This window comes from Eubalaena glacialis, chromosome 13, assembly GCF_028564815.1.
Source record: "Eubalaena glacialis isolate mEubGla1 chromosome 13, mEubGla1.1.hap2.+ XY, whole genome shotgun sequence".
Taxonomy (NCBI): domain Eukaryota; kingdom Metazoa; phylum Chordata; class Mammalia; order Artiodactyla; family Balaenidae; genus Eubalaena; species Eubalaena glacialis.
Window position 1 is genome coordinate 68,966,786 of NC_083728.1, and position 21,287 is coordinate 68,988,072.

The following is a 21,287-nucleotide window of genomic DNA, read 5'->3' on the forward strand; positions in this document are numbered from 1 at the left end:
GTGATGAAAGGACCTGTGGGGCATCAGCCTGGAGGAGGCGACGGATGCTCCCAGTGTGAGCTTCAGAAACCCGTGCCCTAGAGTGTGTTCGGAGAGGCCCCATTTTCTCATCTCCCTGCTCTGGGGGGAGCTGGGTTGGAGAAATTAGAAAAGTGTGTATGTGTGTCTGTGAACGTGTGTATATATGTGTGTTTGTGCACACAGGTGTGTGTGCGTGTGGTGTGTGTACGTGCATGCACATATATTTATGTTTACATGTTTTGCATGTAGATGTGTATGAGTGTGTGCATGTGTGTGTTTTTGTGTGTTCATGTGAGTGTGTTTTGCATGTGTATAAAGTTCACAAGGGCAGCAGCCATGCGTGAGCACCCAGGGGATCCAGCCCCCGCCTGGCACAGAGGAGGAGCTAGGATGTCTCCGGCCCTCATGTCTGCTGTTCATCGGTGTTTGTGTGCACGGGTGTGGGTGTGTGACAGTGGAGTGTTCCCATCAGAAACATTAGATGTCAGGCTGTTCTGTGGAGACGGGGATTGCACTGAACAAGTCATACCCCCCTGAGTGACTGCAGACCCTGGGGTGCTCTGGGGGTAAACCAAGCCCGGGGGAGGCAGACAGGCCCACGTGGGGATCTCCTGACTCTTCAGGCTCCCTGTGGGGCCTGAGAAGCAGCCTCTCCCACTGGACGGTCCCTGATGCTTTATGGGGAATTTCTGATTTCTGGTCCCCTGTGGGATCTGGATAGAATTCCTGTCTCTTCTCTCCTGGGTGTGTGTGCATTGGGGTGTCTCACAGAGCTGCCTTCCTCCTCCCATTGTGCTTTCTGCAGTTCTGGGGTGTGGGTACCCCGACTCTTCTCCCAGCTGTTCTTTTTCTCTTGTGGGAATCGAGGCTCAGAGAGGTTGTCTTGACTTACAGCCTGAATCTGATGGTGGAGGCAACATGGTAATGGAAGGAGAGCCTCATTTTGGAGTCAGGCAGACCCTGGGCTTTAATTTCACCTGCGTCCCATTTATTCTTCCAATAGATATTTATTAAGCACCGTTTTTATACTGTGCTTGGTTCTAGGGACACAGCAGTATGTGAAAAAGTGTGGTTCATGCCCTGCTACGCTTATCTGTTACTTCATAACAAACCACCCTGAATTTAGTGGCATAAAACAGCAACAGTACTTTGTTATGTTTCATGGGCCTGGGCGTTGGCTGGGCTCAGCTGGGTGGTTTTTCACTCAGGGTCCTTGTTCACGTGTCGGGTGGTTAGCGCGTTGGCCTCTGGCTGGAGCCTCAGCCAGGGTTGACAGCCCCACCTGGTCTCCCCGAGCTGCCTGGGCTTCCTCACAGCGTGGCGGCTGGTCTCTAAGAGTGAGCGCGCACGAGGTGGAAGCTGTGTCACCTTTTAGGACCCAGTCCCGGAGTCACATAGAGTCACTCCTGCCGCCCTCTTCTGATTGAGGCAACCACGAAGCTCTTCTGGGTGCAGGGGGTGGGCGCACACAGGCCCCCACCTCTAGATGGGGGAGCGGCCAGGCCTCATTGTAAGAAGAGCGTGTGAGATGGCAAGTGATGCCTGGCCAACTTTGGAAAATACCGTCTACTGCATGCCCCCAGGAAGCTGTGGTCCCGTTAAGCAGGTCAGCAGACTGTGTGACTACAGTTGAGATGAAGGCTGGGAATCAGGTTATGTGACTTTTGGATCTGACTTTGGGCAAGTCGCTCCTCCTTTCAAGACCTCAGTGTCCTGTTCTTGAAAATGGGTTGAGGCTCGATTTGATGCTGGCTGCGCCCCGCTCCCTGCCCCGGAACGGAGGCCTGTGATCTGGGGAGGAGGACACTGCTAGGTGTCACCTCTGCTGTCTCCCCCCGTCACCCTCAGGGCTCACATCACAGTGGAGCCTGGAAGATGGGGTGGGTCCAGTCCCTGTCGCTGTCCCGCCCTCACAGCAGCAGTCACATGTCACCTGTCCTCAGAGCGAGCAGTCAGCCAAGCCCAGGGTCAGGCGGGGCCAGCATGGGGGCCGGCAGTGCTGACCTTCTCCCCCCTGCTGAGTCACCAAGCTGCCGTCCTCCCCAGCTGGCCCCGGGCCTGATGTGTGACTCAGAGCTGCGTCCTGGCCCTGCTTCCTGGCAGGGCTGCTCCCCTCGGTGCATCAGGTGGGGCCGGGCTGAGTGGGCCTCGCTGGCTTTCTGAGGCTGTCACCTGTCCCCGGCCTCTAGTCCTTTTATCTTGCTGGCCCTGAGGCTACTGCTTAGGGTGCAGGGAGGGGGTTGCCATTGGCAGTTGGGGGCATCAGGGGCAAATGTGGCAGATAGTAGGCCCTCACTTCTCAAAGTGGGGTCCTCAGACCGGCGGCATCAGCATCCCTCAGGTGCTCGTTAGAAATGCAGAGTTTCAGGCCTGCCAAGTCCTGTTGAGTCAGGGTCTCATTGTCACCAGATCCCTGGGTGGTTCATGGTTGAAAAGCACTGGTTTAGCAAATTCTTAAAAATTGCTCAGCTCATTTGGTGTAAGAGGTACTTTTAGTCCTGTTCATATTTTACTATGAACATTTCAAATCTACAGAAAAGTTGAGACACAGCAAGTACTCCTCATCTACCCACCAACTATATTCTACAAGTTAACATTTTGCTAAATTTGCTTTATCACCAATCTGTCTAGCCAGCCAGCCGGCTAAGATTTTTGGTATTTAAAAGTGACCTTGAAATACATTAGTATCCTTCATTCACACACTTCACTGTGCAAATCATTAGCCAGAGCTCAATATCTCTTTATGGTTGGTTTTTTTTTTTTTTTTAAAGTAAATTTACATAGTGACATTCCTGAATCTTAAGTTACCATTTGATGAGTGCTGACAAATGAGTAACTCAAACCCCTATTGAGATACAGAACATTCCCAGGACCCCAGAAAGTCCCCTCCTGCCCCTTCATGGTCAGTCTCTACCCCTTGCAGCCCAGAGGCAACTGCTGGGCCTAGACTGTTAATGAGAGCATTGAAAACTCCATTTTTAATTCCTTTCTCTGTTACGCTTTCGGCCATTTAGTGATTTGGTGTTGTGCCGGGGGCTCCGCTGGGCTCGGAGTACCTAGAAACGAACAGACATTGACCACCCCTTAGGAGAGATGGAGGAGGAGACGGCGGGCAAATAAGCTGCTGCTGCAGGATGGACAGTGGGGTTCCAAGACAGGGAAGTGCTGGGGGCTGCGGGTGCCCGAGGAGCAGTCCTGAACTCAGCCTGGGATGCCAGAGCCAGCATCTGGAGGAGGGGATGCCTCCGTCAGGCCAGTAAGGTTGAAGGCTGGAGGGTGGATGGGAAGGTGCTCCTGGTGGTGGAAGCAGCATGTCCAGAGGTCCAGCGGTATGATGGAACTTGTGGGTGTTTGGGAACTGCGTGGACTTCTGCTTGGTTGGGTCACAGGGGCCAGGGACCTGAGCATGAAAGATCAAGGGTAGAATTGGGTGTCACCATATGGACTTAGAATTTTGATCTGATGGAAGGTTTTTCAGCTGGGGGGGTGACACACTCAGGTTGGAAGTGTTTTGGAGTATCCCTCTTGCTGAAAGGAGGATGCATGAGGCTGGTGACACTTAGGAAAGCCATTGCGAGAGTCCAGGCAGGTTGAGAGGAAGGCTGGCCTGAACAGTGACCCTGTGTGTAGCAGAGCATCAAAAACCAGGAAGAGAAATCGGACAAGTTCATGGGAAAAGCACACATCGTGTGTGCTGCAGTAGAAGAAATTGTGGTCCTGCGCCCGGAGGAGCTTTACACAGCTGAGAAGCGGCAGAGCCAACAAAGAACACCAGTGTAACATGCTGTACCAACGGATTTCTTACTGTTGGACGTTTAGGTGGTTCCAACCAATAATAATAATAGCAGCCTTGTGTTAATAAATAAAATTAACTTATTTAATCCTCACAGCAACCCAACTTTGAGGCGGAACTGTGAGTCTCCCCCCATTTTACAGATGAAGACACCGAGGTTCAGGGTGGTGTAGTGTCGCCTGAGTTCACATGGCTGGATTGGGAGTCCTTCCACCCGGTGAGCCCTTCACATCTGAGCCTGCATCAGCATCACCTGGAGGGCTTGTTAAAGCACAGATCATTGCCAGGTCCCACCCCCAGAGCTTCTGAGTCAGTCGGTTTGGGTGGGGCCTAAGCCTTTCTATTTTTAACAAACCCCCAGGCACCGTGGATGCTGGTGATGGGGCCGGGTTTCAGAACCCCTGGTCTGAGCTACACTGCTGCTCACGCGTCCCTTACTGCTGGAGTAACTGGCAGAAAACTGAACTAAAAGTAGAATCAGAACCAGAAAAGGTGGGTGGGTACCCAGAGAGTTTCTGACAGAAAGGCCAGAATGCTGAGGGCCCAGACAAAGGTCCTTAGAGTGCCTGTGGGAGGTCACGGGTGACCAGTTCTCAGAGAACCCGTGCCTGGGGGCTGTGTACCAAATTAGTTTAAACCTCATAGTTTCAGGCCAAATTACCTGCACCAGGTAGAGATGCCAAAGAATGCAGCTCTCTGCATGAAGCTCCCTGCTCCTCTTCCTCCGCTTTCAGCCAGGGCCTGTCTGAATTATTCTTGTTTCTAACCAAATGGGGGATCAGTTAATAATCCTCCTTCCTCCTGGGACAGGAGTTACTCCAGTCTCAGAGGCCAGGAAACCCCCAGCCAGCAGACCTGTCTTTTCCACCTCGAGAAGTTCTGCTTGGTTTTGGTTGAACGGAACGCTGCCTGGATCCCTGTCCAGCGACCTCCTTTTTTTTTTTTCCCCCTTCTTTCTTATTTTATTTTCGTAATTTATTTTTGGCTGCGTTGGGTCTTCGTTGCTGTGCGTGGGCTTTCTCTAGTTGCGGTGAGCAGAGGCTACTCTTCATAGTGGTGTGAGGGCTTCTCATCGCGGTGGCTTCTCCTGTCGTGGAGCACGGGCTCCAAGGCGCGCGGGCTTCAGTAGTTGCGGCATGTGGGCTCAGTAGTTGTGGCTTGAGGGCTCTAGAGCACAGGCTCAGCAGTTGTGACACATGGGCTTAGTTGCTCCACAGCGTGTGGGAACTTCCTGGACCAGGGCTCGAACCCGTGTCCCCTGCATTGGCAGGCGGATTCTTAACCACTGTGCCACCAGGGAAGTCCCTTTCCTTCTTTCTTTAATTATCAGTTCTTGACTACTTCAGAACTCTAATTGTCTGTTATCACACGAGGCCTCTCATGTCAGATAGGGACTTCTAGAAACCGGCTCCCAAACTCATGTAACTTCTTATCTGTGCTGGTGACAGGACCCGCTGTCTGCCCGATGTGACTTCTGATAATCTGAACATCTGTATCTGGATCCAGAGGAGGGAGGAGAGCTGGGGAGACGAACTTAAGGAGGCTCCTGGATTGTGCACATTAGAAACTGAAGTGTTCATGTTGCTGATCCAGCCTTACTGCATCTGGAGGGTGCATTTTCTCGCAGGGGCTGGGATTTTTACTAGCCAGAGTGAGGATTAGTCTCTCCCTGCTGGGCCGTCATTTCTTATGGTCTTAGGGGTAGGACTCCATTTGGGTACAGTTGGGTATAAAGGGAATGAATTCACCTTCAGTTACGCAGCCGACAGGTTGCTTCGTTCTTCTCCTTCAGTTTTATTGAGAAATAATCAACATACATCATTGATTAAATTTAAGGTATACAACATTGATGGTTACCACAATAGGTTTAGTTGATAACACCTATTTTCTCATACAGGTAGAATAAAAGGAAAAGAAAAAAGCAGTTTTTTTTTTTGGTTGCGCTGCATGGCTTGTGAGATCTTAGTTCCCCGACCAGGGATTGAACCCCGGCCCTCAGCAGTGAAAGTGTGGAGTCCTAACCACTGGACCTCCAGGGAATGCCCAAAAGAGCAGTTTTTAACTTTATAAATGTTGAGATGAAGATTGAATAACTCCACCTCTCCTTCCTCATCCTCTCCCCCCAATTTTATCATACTTTAAATTACATCAGTAATTAGTGTTTGCATCATTATAACAATTGTAAATATTGTTCACTGTAGACTTGTTTGAATTCTGTGTTTACATGTCCCTTTTTTTTTTTTTTAAAGTATAATTGGCCTACAATGCTGTTAGTTTCAGGTACACACCATAGTGATTCGCCATTTCTATACATTTACAAAATGATCATGATAAGTCTAGGTTGCTTTGTTCTTGACCCACAGCTGGGCTTGCCTGATTTTGAAGCAATGCCAGGATTTGTGAGGCCCCTGTGTGTATAAGCCTGACACCCTGACAGTTTGCACTGGGCCTTGTGCAGGTTAGAAAAAGGCATCTGGCCCGCTCTGGGTGGATGAGTTTGAGAAAGGCCCTGCGTCCTTTCAGCCGATGCAGTCCTGCCACCCCCAGGCCCAGGACCAGCTGCACTTCAGCCCCCACTCGCCCCCTCGGCTGGGCGTCTTTGTGCAGGGCTGACTCTGCGTTGATGCCAAGACTGAAAGAAGGCTGGATTTGGAGGCAGAAGGCCCGCGTTTGAGTTCTAGTTCCTCCCCTTAAGAATCGCCATCTTTGGTGTCGTGAGGTCTGATGTAAGCAGGGGTCAGCCAACTTTTTCTGTAAGGAGGCAGATAGTAAATATTTTAGTCTTCGTAGACCACATGGTCTCTGTCGCAAGTACTCAGCTCTGCCACTGTAGCTCAGAAACAGATGTGGACAGTACGGAAATGAATGGACATCGCCGTGTCCACATAAAACTATTTTGCAAGTGGCCGGACTGTGGGCCTGACTTTGCCAGCCCTGATGTGAAGCGTCTGGTACAGTTCTTGGTGTGTCACGGTCTACAGGAAATGGCGGACTTGTTACTGTGTTTACCATTAGTATTCATGTTAATACTGCTAATGTCATTGCTTGAGCTTTTACTCTGCGCCAGGAGCTGTCGTAAGTACTTCACAGGTTTTATCTCATTTAATCTCATCATCACCGAGTAACTTGGCCCAGGCGCCTCAGTTAGTAAGTGGCAGGGCTGGGATTCAAACCTCCCTCTAACCACCTTGCTTCATGTTGCTTCACCCATGGACGCCCCCCACACCTGGCTCCCACCCCTGCCGGGACCCTGTTTTGTTGTTATTGTCACAGCTCTCACCATGTATAGTTGTATATTTATTTGCATCTTGGTTTGCTTACGGTCCCTCTCTTCCAAGGCGAGAGGCAGTACTGGGCCGGGACCTCACTGTCTCTCCTGGCATATAAGCAGATCCTCCCTCATTATTTGCTTAAGAAATAAATGAGTCACTGCCAGCTGTGTCCCGCCCCATCCCCTTCTCTGCCAGCACCTTAGCTTTTCACAGTGGGTGGGAACTGGGCTGTAGTTGAAGTGTATTTGCGATTCCCTGACAACCCACCCACTTCCGGAAGAAAAACCAGCCTACAAAGCAAATACCACCACCTGCTCCAGGAATAATGCTGCGGCCTTAGGTTGGAAAAATGAGGTCCCATGGACCTCATTCCACTTGTCCCTCCTTGCAGTCCCATGAGGTAGGCTGAGCAGTGGAACTGACCGCTCCCAGTTCCCAGATGCGAAGACTGAGACTTTGGGGTGAAAGGACTTGCCCAAGGTCATTCAGCTAGAAAATGGCATAGCTGGGATTTGAACCCAGGACCATCTGGCTTTAGGTTGGTTTAGAATGTAGGTCTGTGGGCCAGCTGCATCTGATTAAAGACATACTGATGCCAGGTCCCCAGCCCCAGAGAGAGTGATCTAGTTGGTCTGGGCTGGGACTCTTGGCACCTGTGTTTACAAAGCTCCCCAGGTGATTCCCGGGCTGGTAGGACCGGAACCTCCCCATGCTTCACGGCCCCCAGAGTGAAACCTGGTGGTTCTCAGCCCAGGCTTCTTGTTTGACTCACTGGGGAAGATTTTCATGATGGAAACTTTCAAATGTGGACAGCATGGTATAATGACCGCCATGGACTATTTACCCTGCATTGCATGTAAACATTTCAATATGTATCTCTGAAAGATAAGGAATTAAAAAATTTTAATAACATTTTATTTTGAAATAACTTGACTCACAGAAAGTTACAAAAATGATAGAGTTCCTGTATACCCTTCTCCAACTTTCCACAATAATATCTCAGAGATAAGGATTTTAAGCAGTGCAACAATAATACCATTATATGGCCTAAAAACATACTAATTCTTTAATATCATCAAGTATTCCAGAAATCCACCATGGTTGCAAAGTGGTGCAGCCTCTTACGTGATATCATTCCTTCATTTGTTAGCGGGACCATTTTATGCAAAGACGCTTCCTCATCTCTTTAGTCACCCTGTGGTGTCATAGACAAATGCTTGTTTCTTTCTTCTTTCTGTTTTCAAAACAACGACTTGGTTCACTAGAATCTTTTCATCAGCGACACCAAGAGGTTTTTCTTCTTTTCCAGTATCAAGATGAACTTGTGTATTTAAACGTTTGTGATGTGTCTCAGTCCTTTTGACTTACTATCTGTATTGCAGCTCAAATGGTCCCTTTCTGGGCTTGTGGGAGCCACTTCTGGTTGCTTCTGAGGCCTTTTACCAACCCTCCTCCCGTCAGGTGTGACAAGATGTTCTGGGCTTATCTTGTACATTTCCTGCCCAGCCACTTGGTCAAGGAGACTCTGGGAGTTGAAAACAAAAACAAAAATAAAAACTCAAGTGCCTGGACCCACCCCAAACCAGCTAAATCAGAATCTCTGGGGGGTGGGGCAGATATGGTATTTTCTTTTCGAGTGCCCCCAGCCAGGGTTGACAACCACTTGGGTAGAGTGTGTTTGTTCCCTCATGGGGCTCCCCAGCATCTTATCTCTGCAAAATGCTGGAACGCAGAGCAACATCCTCGGCTAATAATCTCATCACTGCCTGGTGACCCCACCTACACTAACACTTGTGTTTCAGGATTTAGACCTGAATATATTGGCCCTTGTGTGCAGTCTCAAAGGCTCTGTGCTGATTACCCGTTCCTTGCCTGTGTGGCATTGAACTGGAGCTCGTCTTTGTGGCTCTGGAAAAGAGGTTCTTTGAAAGTTTGCTTAGAATCTGTTGATGATTTCCTGTTGCTCTTGGGATGGAGACCAAAGTCCCTTATGTGGCCTCCAGCGTAGACTGAGCACAGCCTCCAGTGTAGACTACTCAGGCCCCCTCTTGGTTCCTGGAGCTGGCTATGCTCCCCTCTACCACAGGGCCTTTGCACACACTAGTCGCTCTGCTGGGACTGCCTTGCCTTTCCCCTTCACTTAGTTATCCTCTCCTCACTCTTCAGACCCCAGCTTGACCATCTTCCTCAGGGGCGCCTTCCCTGACCTCTGTCAACTAGATCAGCCCAGTGAGATACCAGTGATCTCACTGGTAATATTGACTTGCCTTCGGGGTATGAACCTTGTCACAGTTGTGGTTTTGTATTTGTCCACGTGATCGTTTGATTAATGTCTCTCTCCGGACCCTGACTGTTTAGGGCTCACAGTCTGTCTCCGCTGCTTCTAGCTGTTGGCACCCCGGGCAAGTCTTTTCATTTCTCTGCCCCTCAGTTTCTTTAACTATAAAATGAGGATGATGCTTTTACCTACTTCGTAGTGTGGTTATGAAGATTAAATGAGATAATTTGTGTAAAACATTTAAAACAGAGCTAGCTAGCAGAGAGTGTTAGCAGGTGGTGTTATTGCCCTGGTTTAGTGTTATGTCTGTTCAGATTTGTGTACAGGTGGTAGGCACATAGTAGGTGCTCAGAAAATATTTGTTGAATGAGTGAATGAATGAATGAATGAAAGAAATAGGAATACTAGTAATACCACACTTAAGATTCTGTGAGGATATGAGATAATGCTAGTACCTTGTTGAGTGCCTGGCACATTGTAGATGCTCAATAAATATTTGTTGAATGAACAAATGAATGAACTAAAGCAGGGACAACAGTAGGGCCATGTTTGTTGGGTTGCTGTGGGGATATAAGATAAGGCAGGTATGGGACGCATTGTACCATTTTTACACATAGCAGATACTCAGGAAACAGTTGCCGGGTAAAACTGGAGGAGCTGCCAGGTGTTTCTTTCCAGGCCACTGGTGCTCAGGAGGGAAGCCCTTTCAGGGTGAAAATCAGTGGCATGAGAGTGGCCGCTGGTCCACTGGGAGGAAGAGCAGTCAGCTGGCTGCTCCCTGCCTAGAGCTGGCGTAGATGAGAAGTTTAACCGTTCATTTCCCCTTTGCTCCCCACCCTGTGCTTTCTCTCCACTAGAATCCTTGCCCAGAATCCAGCGCCTCCTTCCTTTCCAGGATCACCTTCTGGTGGATCACAGGGTAAGTCCTGGTCCCCAAACCTTGGGCGGCTGCTGGGCCATGAGTGTGCCACTAGGGCCCCTGCTATTCCTCCCTTGCCCTTTCCGATGGGGCTGTGTCCTGAGTGTGCCTTCCCTGGGCCGGGGTCTCAGAGACACTCACCCTGACCCCACGTTCATGTGATAAATGCATAAACTTAAACAGCTTGCACCTCTGTGGACGGCTTGGCCTGGGCCAGAAGCTGCACGCTCTTGGCTCAGCTTCGGATTTGGCTGTTTTTTTGCATTAGGTGTAATTATTGTCGTTGGCATTGTTTCCCCCCATGAGAAAAATAATGCCCGTGCACCGTAGGAAAAGCGGGTAAGAGCGTGGACCAACAACAACGGAGCACCAGAGGCAGCCGCCGTCCACAGCTCAACACACCCCCTTCTCGCCCTCCTTTTATTTGCACATTGTTTTCTTTACATTGTCAGCATCCTACTGGGGATTATTAAAATCCCTCCCCCTCCCCCAAGCATTTTTCCTTGTCTTTATAAACTTTTTACAAACATTGTGGGTTTTTTTTTTTAATTTAATATTTGTCTTACTTAACTGTTTTTCAGTTGTTGTTAAAGAACAGCGCTAGGACAGTTGGTGTAATTTGAATATGGACTGTAGGTCATGCCAGCCAGGCTCATATTTCTGATTTTGGTCATTGTACTCTGGTTATATCAGAGCACGTCCTTTCTCTTAGGGGGATTCACACTAATATTTCAGGGTAAAGATGTGTAGAGTCTGCAACCTACTATGAAATGGTTCAGAAAAAAGAAATACTTCATTTTATTACGCTTCGCAGACACTGTGTCTTTTACAAATTGAAGGTTGGTGGCAACCCTGCGTCAAGCGAGTCTGTTGGCGCCATTTTGGGGGCAGCATTCGCTCACTTTGTGTCTCTGTGTCACATTTTGGTAATTCTCACAATCCTTCAAACTTTTTCATTATTATTATATTTATTATGGTGATCTGTGATCCAAGATCTTTGATGTTATTACTAGGATTCGCTGAAGGTGCAGATGATGCTTAGCATTTTTTAGCAATAAAGTATTTTTAAGTTAAGCTCTGTATGTTGTTTTTTTTTTAGATATAAATGCTGTTGCACATTTAATAGATTATAGGATAGTGTAAACATAACTTTAATATGGGAAACCAAAAAGTTCCTGTGACTTGCTTTATTGCAATATTCACTTTATCATGGTGGTCTGGAACCGAACCCACAATATCTCTGAGATCTGCCTGTATGTGTTTGCATATGTATGTATCTAGAGACAGAGGCAGATACAGCACACTTAAAATGTTAACAGTCGTGAAATAGGTGAAGGGTAGACAGGAATTCTTTGTAAGATTCCTGTGATTTTTCTCTGAGTTTGAAATGTTTCAAATAACAAGTTAAAATATTAGGTTTGCTTTTTATCATGAAAGTATTCAAACCAGAAAGACTAGTCTAATAAACCGCAATAAACTCATCACCTGATTTAACGATGGTTAATGCTTTGTCATATTCTCCTTAAAAAAATTTTTTTTAAGTAAATTAGAGCCATCATGCTATTCCTCCTAAATATTCTGTATGTATCTTTAAAAATGAGACTGTTTTTCCTGGGTGACCTAACAATAATGATTTAATGTGCCCGCATGTCCATTATTCCTTATTGAGATATTCCTGAGTTGCGGCCGCCTTCGGTCGCATGGCCGTGGTGGCAGGGAGGGTCGTCGTCCTCCTCCTTCTGACTCTCATCGCCTCCCGCCTTGTGTTTCGGCCACAGGATGATGGTCCAGGGCTACCGCCAGCCCCTGGAGAACACTGACCTCTGGTCCCTGAATAAGGAGGACACGTCAGAACAAGTTGTGCCCGTTTTGGTAAAGAACTGGAAGAAGGAATGTGCAAAGTCCAGAAAGTAAGTGCCAGGCATCCTGCCCCGGGGAAGCTGGGCACTCACTGGGGCGACCCCGAAGCTCCATCTCTCCACCTCTTACTAGCTTCATGGCCCTGGGCGGGCTGCTTCCCTCCTCCGAGCCACGGTTTGCTCATCTGCAGAATGGGGTAGAGTGTGACATGTAGCTAAGGCAATTTGGGGAGGAAAGAAGAGAGAAAGATGTCAAGTGGGAGAATGGTTTTGTTTGCTGTGACCCTTGGCGAGCGTGTACCTGGCTGTGTGACCCTGCCCTCCCCGACTCAGTCTCATTTTCCCTGCTTCTCTCCAAGCATCTGGCATCCTGAATGTTCTCACTGTTTTAAATGTTTTGGTTCAACATGCCACGTCAACTGCTTCTTGAGGTGTTCAGCCTAAGAAGCCCCATTCGACAGTGATTTGGGCTGTACTGGATTTTTTTTTTTCCAACAGCCTTTAATTTTTGGAGCAGTTTTAGGTTAACAGCAGCTCTGAGCAGAAGGTGCAGAGGCAGGTGCACCCCTCCCCTGCTGTCAGCATCCCCCATCAGAGGGGCACATTGGTGACAACCCATGAGCCCACATTGACGCAGCATTGTCACCCCGAGTCTGTGGTTTACATCAGGGTTCACTCTCGGTGTCCAGGATTTCAGACTCGCCGACGAGAGCTGCATGCCAACCCCGAGCTCTGTCATCGGGTTATTTGGGGAATCAGGCCAGGGCCTCCCCAGCACATACCTTATTTCATCAAATCTAGGACGTCATCAGTTGTGCGATGCATCATTATTTTACGCACCAGTGAGAAAGAGAAACGGCTGCCGATTAAACCAGGACATGACATTGACGTAAGACGCATCCTGCGTCCAGAGGAGCCAGAAGAGAAATCATGAGGGATTTGGTGGCAGGGGACGGTGTCATTACTTCTGTTGTCATTACGGGGTTGGACCTGTTGTCCACCTTGGAGAGCTGGCTGACGAGAGCCCAGCCTGGTGTGTGGCCCCGCAGAGCAGCTGGCCTCCCAGGAGAGAGGCCCAGGCTCTAGGTCTGATTCCTCACCCATTGCAGGAGCGCCCAAGTTCCGGGTCTTCACTCAGGCCGAGGCTGTGGATGGGAATGTGGGACATCCGTGCTGGCCACCAGGACATCAGCGGAGGACTTGTGACTCTGTGCCGTGGCCCGTTCGGGGTGGCCACGGACAGGGGAGAAGTTGTCCTTTGGGAGGTGGATTGAGCTTGAGCCTCTGTGGTTGGGCGTTGTGAGGAGGTGGCTGGTGCTCTGTGCACACACGGCTCTGGCTGGGTCCCATGTCCGTGACCCAGTTGGAGGTTCTCAGGCAGAAGTGGGGTCTCTGGTTCCCTTTGGCCTGGCCTGCAGCCTCCTTCCTGATGAGAGGGCTGCGTCCTCAGCTTGAGTTACCCGAGCCTCGCTGACTGCTCGGCTCTGCCTCCTTCCCACGTTGGGTGGCAGGGGATGCCCACCGTGCTGTCCCCTGGGGCTCACCCAGTGAGCCGGTTGCTGCAGATGTTGTAGGAGGGGCTGGCAATGAGGCTTCGTGGGAAGAGGACTGGCCGTACAGCATAAAGCTCCATCACGGGCCTGGCCCTTCGTTGATTCGTTCAGCAGATGCAGTTGATGACCGCTGATATGCTGAGTGCAGTTTAGGCCCTGGGGGTTCAGAGAGTGGAACAAGATAGACAGGCTCGTTGTTTGGTGCCACTTGCATTCCGTGTGGGACACAGGGAGTTGGGAGTCAAACACAGACTGTTGGGAAACTTTGAAGAGCCTTAGTGTGATGAAGAGATTAAATGGGAAAGTGAGGGTGAGAGTGACTGCGGGAGCTGATGCAGGTTTGGTGGTCAGGGATGGCCTCTCTGAGCAGAGGTTCGTGTCAAAGGAGGGAGTGAGCTGCGTGCAAATGTGGGGACAGGGCTTTCTGTTTCACGGAAACAGCTAGTGCAAAGGTCCTGAGGTAGAGGTGAGTGTAGCATGCTTATGGAGCAGCAAGGGGCCCCGTATGGCTTGAGTGGAGTGAGAGGTGGGGAGAACAGGGGGAGATAAAGTAGGAGAAGTGTTTGCAGGGATCTCATAGGCTATGGTACTGGCTTAGGGGTTGATCCCAAATGCGGTGAGAAGACTGGTGGGTTTTACACAGGGCAGCAGCATGCCCGGAGTTCTGTTTTATATCAGCCAGTTAGGCTGTGCTGGGGAAGGTGGTTTGTGGGGCGAGAGTAGGGGCAGATGGGTCAGTGGCTCTGTTCCCAGAGGCGTGAGCCACATCCAGCCCTGTGACCCACATGGGTGGGGAGGGGAGAGTCCTGTGCTCTGGGCTGCTGGGTGCCCCAGGGCTCCCGGGGAGCAGGTGACCGCGGCCTGGGCAGGAGGGCTGCCTTGGCTTCTTGGCCTCGGGTCTCAACCTCCCCCCCTGCCCCCAGTTCTTCTCCTCACCTCTGAGTGACTCCTCTCAGGAGTCAGGTCTGAGCTGCTTCCCCTGCTCCCCTGACCTTTGGGTTTTAAAATCCAGTGCCTCATTGGTTTTCATTAGATGATTTTGAGTTTAACAAAATGGAGTGGAAATTTCTCAACTTAACGGCCTCCCATAGGTTAAGGCCATTTTGGACTGTGGTTCCTGCTGGAATGACTATAAAATGGTTTGGTGGCTCTGGAAAAGACTTGGGCAGTTTTTTTTTTTTTTATAAATTTATTCATTTATTTATTTATTTTGGCGTGTTGGATCTTCATTTCTGTGCGAGGGCTTTCTCTAGTTGCGGCGAGCGGGGGCCACTCTTCATCGCGGTGCGCGGGCCTCTCACAATCGCGGCCTCTCTTGTTGCGGAGCACAGGCTCCAGACGCGCCGGCTCAGTAGTTGTGGCTCACAGGCCCAGTTGCTCCGCGGCATGTGGGATCTTCCCAGACCAGGGCTCGAACCCGTGTCCCCTGCATTGGCAGGTGGCTTCTCAACCACTGCGCCACCAGGGAAGCCCTGGGCAGTTTTTTAAAAAAGTTAAATAGTTATGATACCACCCCACCATTCTACTCCTAGGTGTACACCCAAGAGAACTGAAGACATATGTTCATAAACTTGTGCAGGGATGTTCATAGCAGCTTTATGTGTGATGGCCAAAGCTTGAAGCAACCCAGACAACCATTAACAAGTGAATAGATGTGCAAATCACGGTGTAGCCATGCAAGGGAACACTTCTGAGCAAAACAGGAGAATGAACTATTGGTACACTCAGCCGCATGAAAACCTTTCAATTATTATGCTGAGTGAACGAAGCCAGGCAACAGTACCTACTAGGTGATTCCATTTATATACAATTCCAGAAAATGAAAGCAAGTCTGTAGTGACAGAAATCAGATCAGTGGTTGCCTGAGGTAGGGGGAGGTAGTGAGATGGGAGGAGAAATTACAGAGAGGAGAGCTCTTGGGGGTGATGGGCGTGTCCATTATCTTGGTTTCCCTGATGGTCTGACAGGTGTGTAAATCTGTCAGAACTCATCAAATTGTACACTTCAAATGCGTGAACTTGATTTTACATCAGTTATACTCCAATAAAGCAATATATAAAAAAGCAGTAGTGTTTAAAGAAAGGGTGACCATTTTACTTAATTTTCTCTATTTCATAAAGGAGTGCAAACAGCAAATAACAAACAAAAACAAAACAGAATGCTCCAAAATACAGATGTTAAGCTATGGTTCCCAGCCTTTCAGACCCATTACCCCCTTGAGTAATAGATATTGTAACACCTCCTTAAATGTACTTTAAGGAAATATATAAAAATAACCCACTCATGTATCTTACTTTAAAAATCAACAAAGTGTTCTTTCTCAACTTTAACAGAAACTAAAAGGCAAGGGATTTGTAATAAAACATCATCCATGTATGTCTGTGTGTAAACACTCAGGCGCACGCTAGAATAGAGAATGAAGAATCGCTGAGTGCTCCTAAGTGGAGCCTTCTCTGTGGCAGCAGCAAATCCCGACCGACCCAGTCTTGCGGTTCTGGAGACCAGAACCATCATCACCCTCATGGACAAGGTTTTGCAAAGTGGTGATTCATGCTTGGCAAATTTTTGAACAGAACTTAATTTGCACTCTGACTGCATTTCTGGAAAAAATCAAGGTATATTTAAACTTGCAAAAAAAAAAAAATACACTCTGTGTATGGATTTATGCCAAAGATGGAGTTAGAGTGTAGATTTAGGTGATTTTGGGACTTCCCTGGCTGTTCAATTGTTAAGACTCTGCGCTTCCACTGCAGGGGGCGTGGGTTCGATCCCTGGTCGGGGAACTAAGATCCCACAAGCCGTCGGTGGTGGCAAAAACAAACAAATAAACAAACAAAAACCCCCATAGATTTAGGTGATTTTAGGCAGGCTCTTCACCTACATGGATGCCTGGTAGGATCTTCTTCCTTTGGGATGGTCCTGTACTCAGAGGGTCTGGTTTCTGGCCCAGTCATTGTGACATCAGAGGGTGAGAAACCCCCTTGACAGCCTGTTTTTGAGAAACAAAAAGCACTCTACGACAACAGCAACAAAAAGGGAAAGAATGATCTCGAGTCATTTGTATTTGTGCTCAACACAGTCAAAATCCTGCCAGGGCTATACTTTTCCTTGCGGGGCTGGAGGGGTGGGAGTGGGGAGGTGGCTGCCATGCCCATCTGTGGTTTCCAAAACTTATCCCGTATATTGTGAGCTCTAAGGAGAATGAAAATGTGAGTTAAGGGTGTAAAATCCATTCTCTGCAATTGTAGGTCAAACCTGCCCTTCTGTGTTATACTGGGTATTATGGATCAAAGACAATGCTCAGAGTACATCCAGAAAATTTAGTTTTAATTGAGCTATGATCTTTATAAGTTTGAGATTTTTGCCTTTGCCTCAACATTAGGATCTTATTTGTTTAACAAATGACAAACAAAGCCTGCAGTAGCTCCTCGTGGCCCTTTGATTGGTTCACGCACCTCCCAGTCTGCTCTCTCAGCCCTGCTCTGGTTACTTGAGGTTCTTGGAAGGGCTGCCTCACCTCTTTTCAAAATCCCTTAGTTCCAGGCCTTGCTTATCCTGTTCCCCCTGCCTAGAGCACCCTTTCCTTTCCCAAGTGGACTCGATCCCTCATCATGCAGGTCTCAGCTTTGATGTCCCCTCCTCCAGGAAGCCCCCATGATAGTCCCCCTCACACGGCTGATCCGTTTCTCTCACGGGGCTGCTCGATGGTGGGGCTCTCCCCAGGGCCCGGCCCAGAGCAGGGCATTCGTGGAGGAGAGAGCAATGGGCACCTTTGCCCATATCAAAATCCCTTGGGTGAGCAAGTTCCTTTTTCTTCCCAGCCTCCAGCTTCCCCACCCCTTCCTGTTCCCCTGTCCTGAGCAGTTTTCTTCTGACTCAGACCTTCCCTCTCCAACATTCCTTTCTTTCCCAGCCAGACCATTCAGGTGCCCTGCTTTCTTCCTCACCCTCCAGGAGTGCCAGCTTCCCTTGGAGAGCTCTTGTTCACTGTATATTTTTTCTCTCCTGACTCGGCTGTAGCTGGTCCCTTCCACTTCTCTAGACCCCTTCCCCCAAGGCCTGAGCCTTCCTCCTCTCTGCCCTCCTGAGACCTTCTCTCTGGCCCTTTGGCCGCCCATCTCCTGGCCAGAGAAAACAGCCTGGGTCACTGGCAGCCCAGGCAGGCCCAGGGCCAGGGCCCAGCTTAGGACGTGGTGCAGAAAATGAATGCGGAGGGGGGAATGACTCAGCCACTGCCTACCCCCCTGCCCTGCCTTCTTGTCCTCCTTTCCAAGAGGGCATGTGCGTGCTGAATGAAATCATACTAAAGATCCCCGCCAGAATCCCAGCTTCAGGGGAAGTCAGTTAAGTGAGCAGGGAAAGAGCTTACGCAGTGACACTGACAGCACGAAAAATAGAAATAATCCTCTGTGGTTGGTGGAATGACACACACCCCCAAAAAAAAGATGTCCACATCCTGATCCCCAGAACCTGTGAATATGTTACATGGCAAAGGGACTTTGCAGATGTGATTCAGTTCAGGGAGATGGGAGACTATTCTGGGTTATTGGGGTGGGCCTGATGTCATAATCACGAGGTTCCTTATAAGGAGGAGACAGGAGGTGAGAGAGAGAAGACGCTGAGTGGCTGGCTTGGAAGGTGGAGGCAGGGGCCACGTGCCCAGGTGTATGGGCTGCTTTTTTTTTTTTTTTTTTTTTTGGCTGCGTTGGGTCTTCGTTGCTGCGCACGGGCTTTCTCTAGTTTTGGTGAGCGGGGGCTACTCTTTGTTGTGGTGCACGGGTTTCTCGTTGCGGTGGCTTCTCTTGTTGTGGTGGCTTCTCTTGTTGTGGAGCATGGGCTCTAGGCGCACAGACTTAAGTAGTTGCAGCATGCGGGCTCAGTAGTTGCGGCACATGGGCTCAGTAGTTGTGGCGTGCGGGCTCAGTAGTTGTGGCTCGTGGGCTCTAGAGCGCAGGCTCAGTAGTTGTGGCGCATGGGCTTAGTTGCTTCGCGGCATGTGGGATCTTCCCCGACCAGGGACTGAACCCATGTCCCCTGCATTGGCAGACGGATTCTTAACCATTGCGCCACCAGGGAAGTCCCTGTAAGCATCTTCTAGAAGCTGGAAAAGGAGGAAACAGATTCTCCCATGGAGCCTACAGGCCCACCTTAGATTTCTTTTTTCTTTTTTTTTTTTAATCCGTACAAATCAAGCATTTTATTTATATAGCAAGGAAGCACTTCTTTATTCTCCATTTAAATACCATACTTGAGATTTAAAATGACAGTTGGCAGTGTACTACAGGATGCTAAATAAGACTTCGTCCATATTGCTTTGGATATCTTGATATTTTGTTATATTTTCCATCCTCCATTGGAACAATTAGTTCAGCTTCCTAGAAACATTTGAACAGTAGTTAGATGTTTGCCCAATAACCCAGTACCCTCCAGGTTTTTGAAGTGAAGAATGTTACTTGTGCAAGTCAGAATCTGGTACCAGTTAAATAGTGACAGCTTTGCCAATAAACAAGAATGTGCTCTTCCATGGCTAGGAAGGGAGACTTCCACAGCTGACAGGTCCCAAAGATACATGGAGCCGCCACCTTAGATTTCTGACCTCCACAACTATGAGATGTTAAATTTGTGTTGTTTCAAGCCATTGAGTTTGTGTTAATTTGTTGCAGCAGCCATAGGAAGTTCTACAACTTCACCCAGAGTTTAGATTTTATTTTGGATGTAGTGGGAGGCCAGCAGTGGAGTTGAGGTTGGGGTGATGCACTTTAGGAGGATCCCACTGGCTGCCGTGCAGGACTTGGTTGTTAGGGAACAAGAGTGGAAGGAAATGGGGGGAGTGGCGAGGAGGCCCTGGCGATGGTCACTTGCATGGGTCAGAGTCTGTGGCGATGGAAAGCATGGATGGATGACTGCACACATCCCGGGAGTGGGATGGACACAACACGTGCCTGACTGGAGCTGGGAGCGTGGAGGGGAGGGGTTCAGGGATGATTCCCATGTTTCTGGTCCTTTCCTGGGGTGAGGAGCATCGAGGGGAAGGATACGGACTTGACAGAGCCCAGACCAGTGCCCACGGTTTGGAGTGGGGACGGAGGAGGGAGCCAAGGCAGGTTGGGAGGCTGTGGTCTCCAGGAGGGCGTTTCAGTTGGTCCAAATGGTCAGATGTGGCTTAGATGGGAGAGGCAATAATCCCCTGTGATTAAACGATGTTCAGTGAGCTCATGCAGTGGACGATTGTGTCGGGTGGACGATGGGGATGAAGCTTGGGTGCACATTTCGGGGATGGAGCCTACGTTTGGCCTTTTGAGGATGTTGCTTTGACTGCATTTTGGAGAGGCAAGCTGTATGTGTTGGTGCGTAACAGGTCACCCCAAAACGTAGCAGCTTTAAATAAGAATGAACATTTACTATGTCACACAGGGTCTCTGGGTCGGGGATCTGGGATGGGTCTAGCTGTGTAGTTCTGGCTCAGGGTCTGCCATGGCTGCAGTCCTCTGAAGGCTTGACCAGGGCTGTGGATCTGCTTCCACGTTGCACATGGTTGGTAAGACTGTGCTGGCTGTTGGCAAGGTCTCACCGTGGGGGCTTCTCCAGGAGGCTGGTGGAGTGTCCTCCTGACCCGACAGTTGGCTTTGCCCAGAGTCAATGATCCATGAGAGGGCAAGAAAGAAGCCACAGTGTTTTCTGCAACCTGATCTTGGGAATGACACTCTCTCTCCATCATTTCTGCAATATCCTATTACAAGTGGGAGGGGACTTCACAGGGGCATGTATGAGGGTTCCGATTTCTCAACATCCTTGCAGACCTTGTTGTTATCTGACTTTTTGATGATAACCATCCTAGCGGGTGTGAAGCAGTATCTCATCCTGGTGTTGATTTGCATTTCCCTGATGACTTAAGATGTTAAGCAACATTACATGTGCTTATGCTGTTCGCATGTTTTCTTTGCGCCTTTTATGGTTGGGTTGTCTTTTTCTTGTTGAGTTGTAAGAGTTCTTTATTTGCTCTAGTTACAGGTCCCTTATCAGAGTTTTGATTTGCAAATATTTCCTCCCATTTTGTGGATTGTCTTTTCACTTTCTTGGTGGTGTCTTTTGAAGCACAAAAGTTTTTGATTTTGATGAAGTTCAATTTTTTTCTTTTGTTGTTTGTGCTTGTGGGGTCGTATTTAAGAATCCATTGCTAAATCCAAGGTCCTACAGTTTTGCCCCCTCTGTTGCCTTCCAAGAGTTTTATAGTTTTAGCTGTATGTTAGGTCTTTCATCCATTTCGAGTTAATTTTTGTATATGGTGTGAAGTAAGGGTCCAACTCACTCTTTTGCCTGTAGCTATCTAGTTTCCCAACACCATTTGTTGAAAAAACTATTCTTTTCCCATTGAACGGCCTTGACAACCTCGTCAAAATCAATCAGGTTTATTTCTGGATTTTTAATTCTGTTGCATTGACCTCTGTATATGCTCAACCTCATGCCTGTCTTGATTATGGTTGTTTCATAGTAAGTTTTGAAGTCGGGAAATGTGAATCCTCCAACTTTGCTTTTCTTTTTCAAGATTGTTTTGGCTATTTTGGATCCCTTGAGTTTCCGTATGAATTTTA

At 48.8% G+C, this 21,287-nt stretch overlaps 1 protein-coding gene and 1 non-coding gene across 3 annotated transcripts in view; one reads left to right on the forward strand and one right to left on the reverse strand.

The window, feature by feature from the left end:
• The window catches only part of ABCC1 (ATP binding cassette subfamily C member 1 (ABCC1 blood group)), a 131,537-nt gene that overhangs the window by 46,189 nt on the left and 64,061 nt on the right, over positions 1-21,287 (forward strand). For both annotated transcript variants that reach the window (XR_009703455.1, XM_061209642.1), the window contains exons 6-7: positions 10,222-10,283; positions 12,062-12,193. Coding sequence is in view for 1 of the 2 variants with exons in the window: in XM_061209642.1 (XP_061065625.1) it covers positions 10,222-10,283; positions 12,062-12,193 (194 nt within the window). In the remaining variant the exon portion in view is untranslated. The remainder of the gene's footprint in view (positions 1-10,221; positions 10,284-12,061; positions 12,194-21,287) is intronic.
• Positions 19,140-19,270, reverse strand: LOC133104548 (small nucleolar RNA SNORA24). The gene has a single exon (XR_009703612.1). It is a non-coding gene; the product is annotated as a small nucleolar RNA SNORA24 (small nucleolar RNA).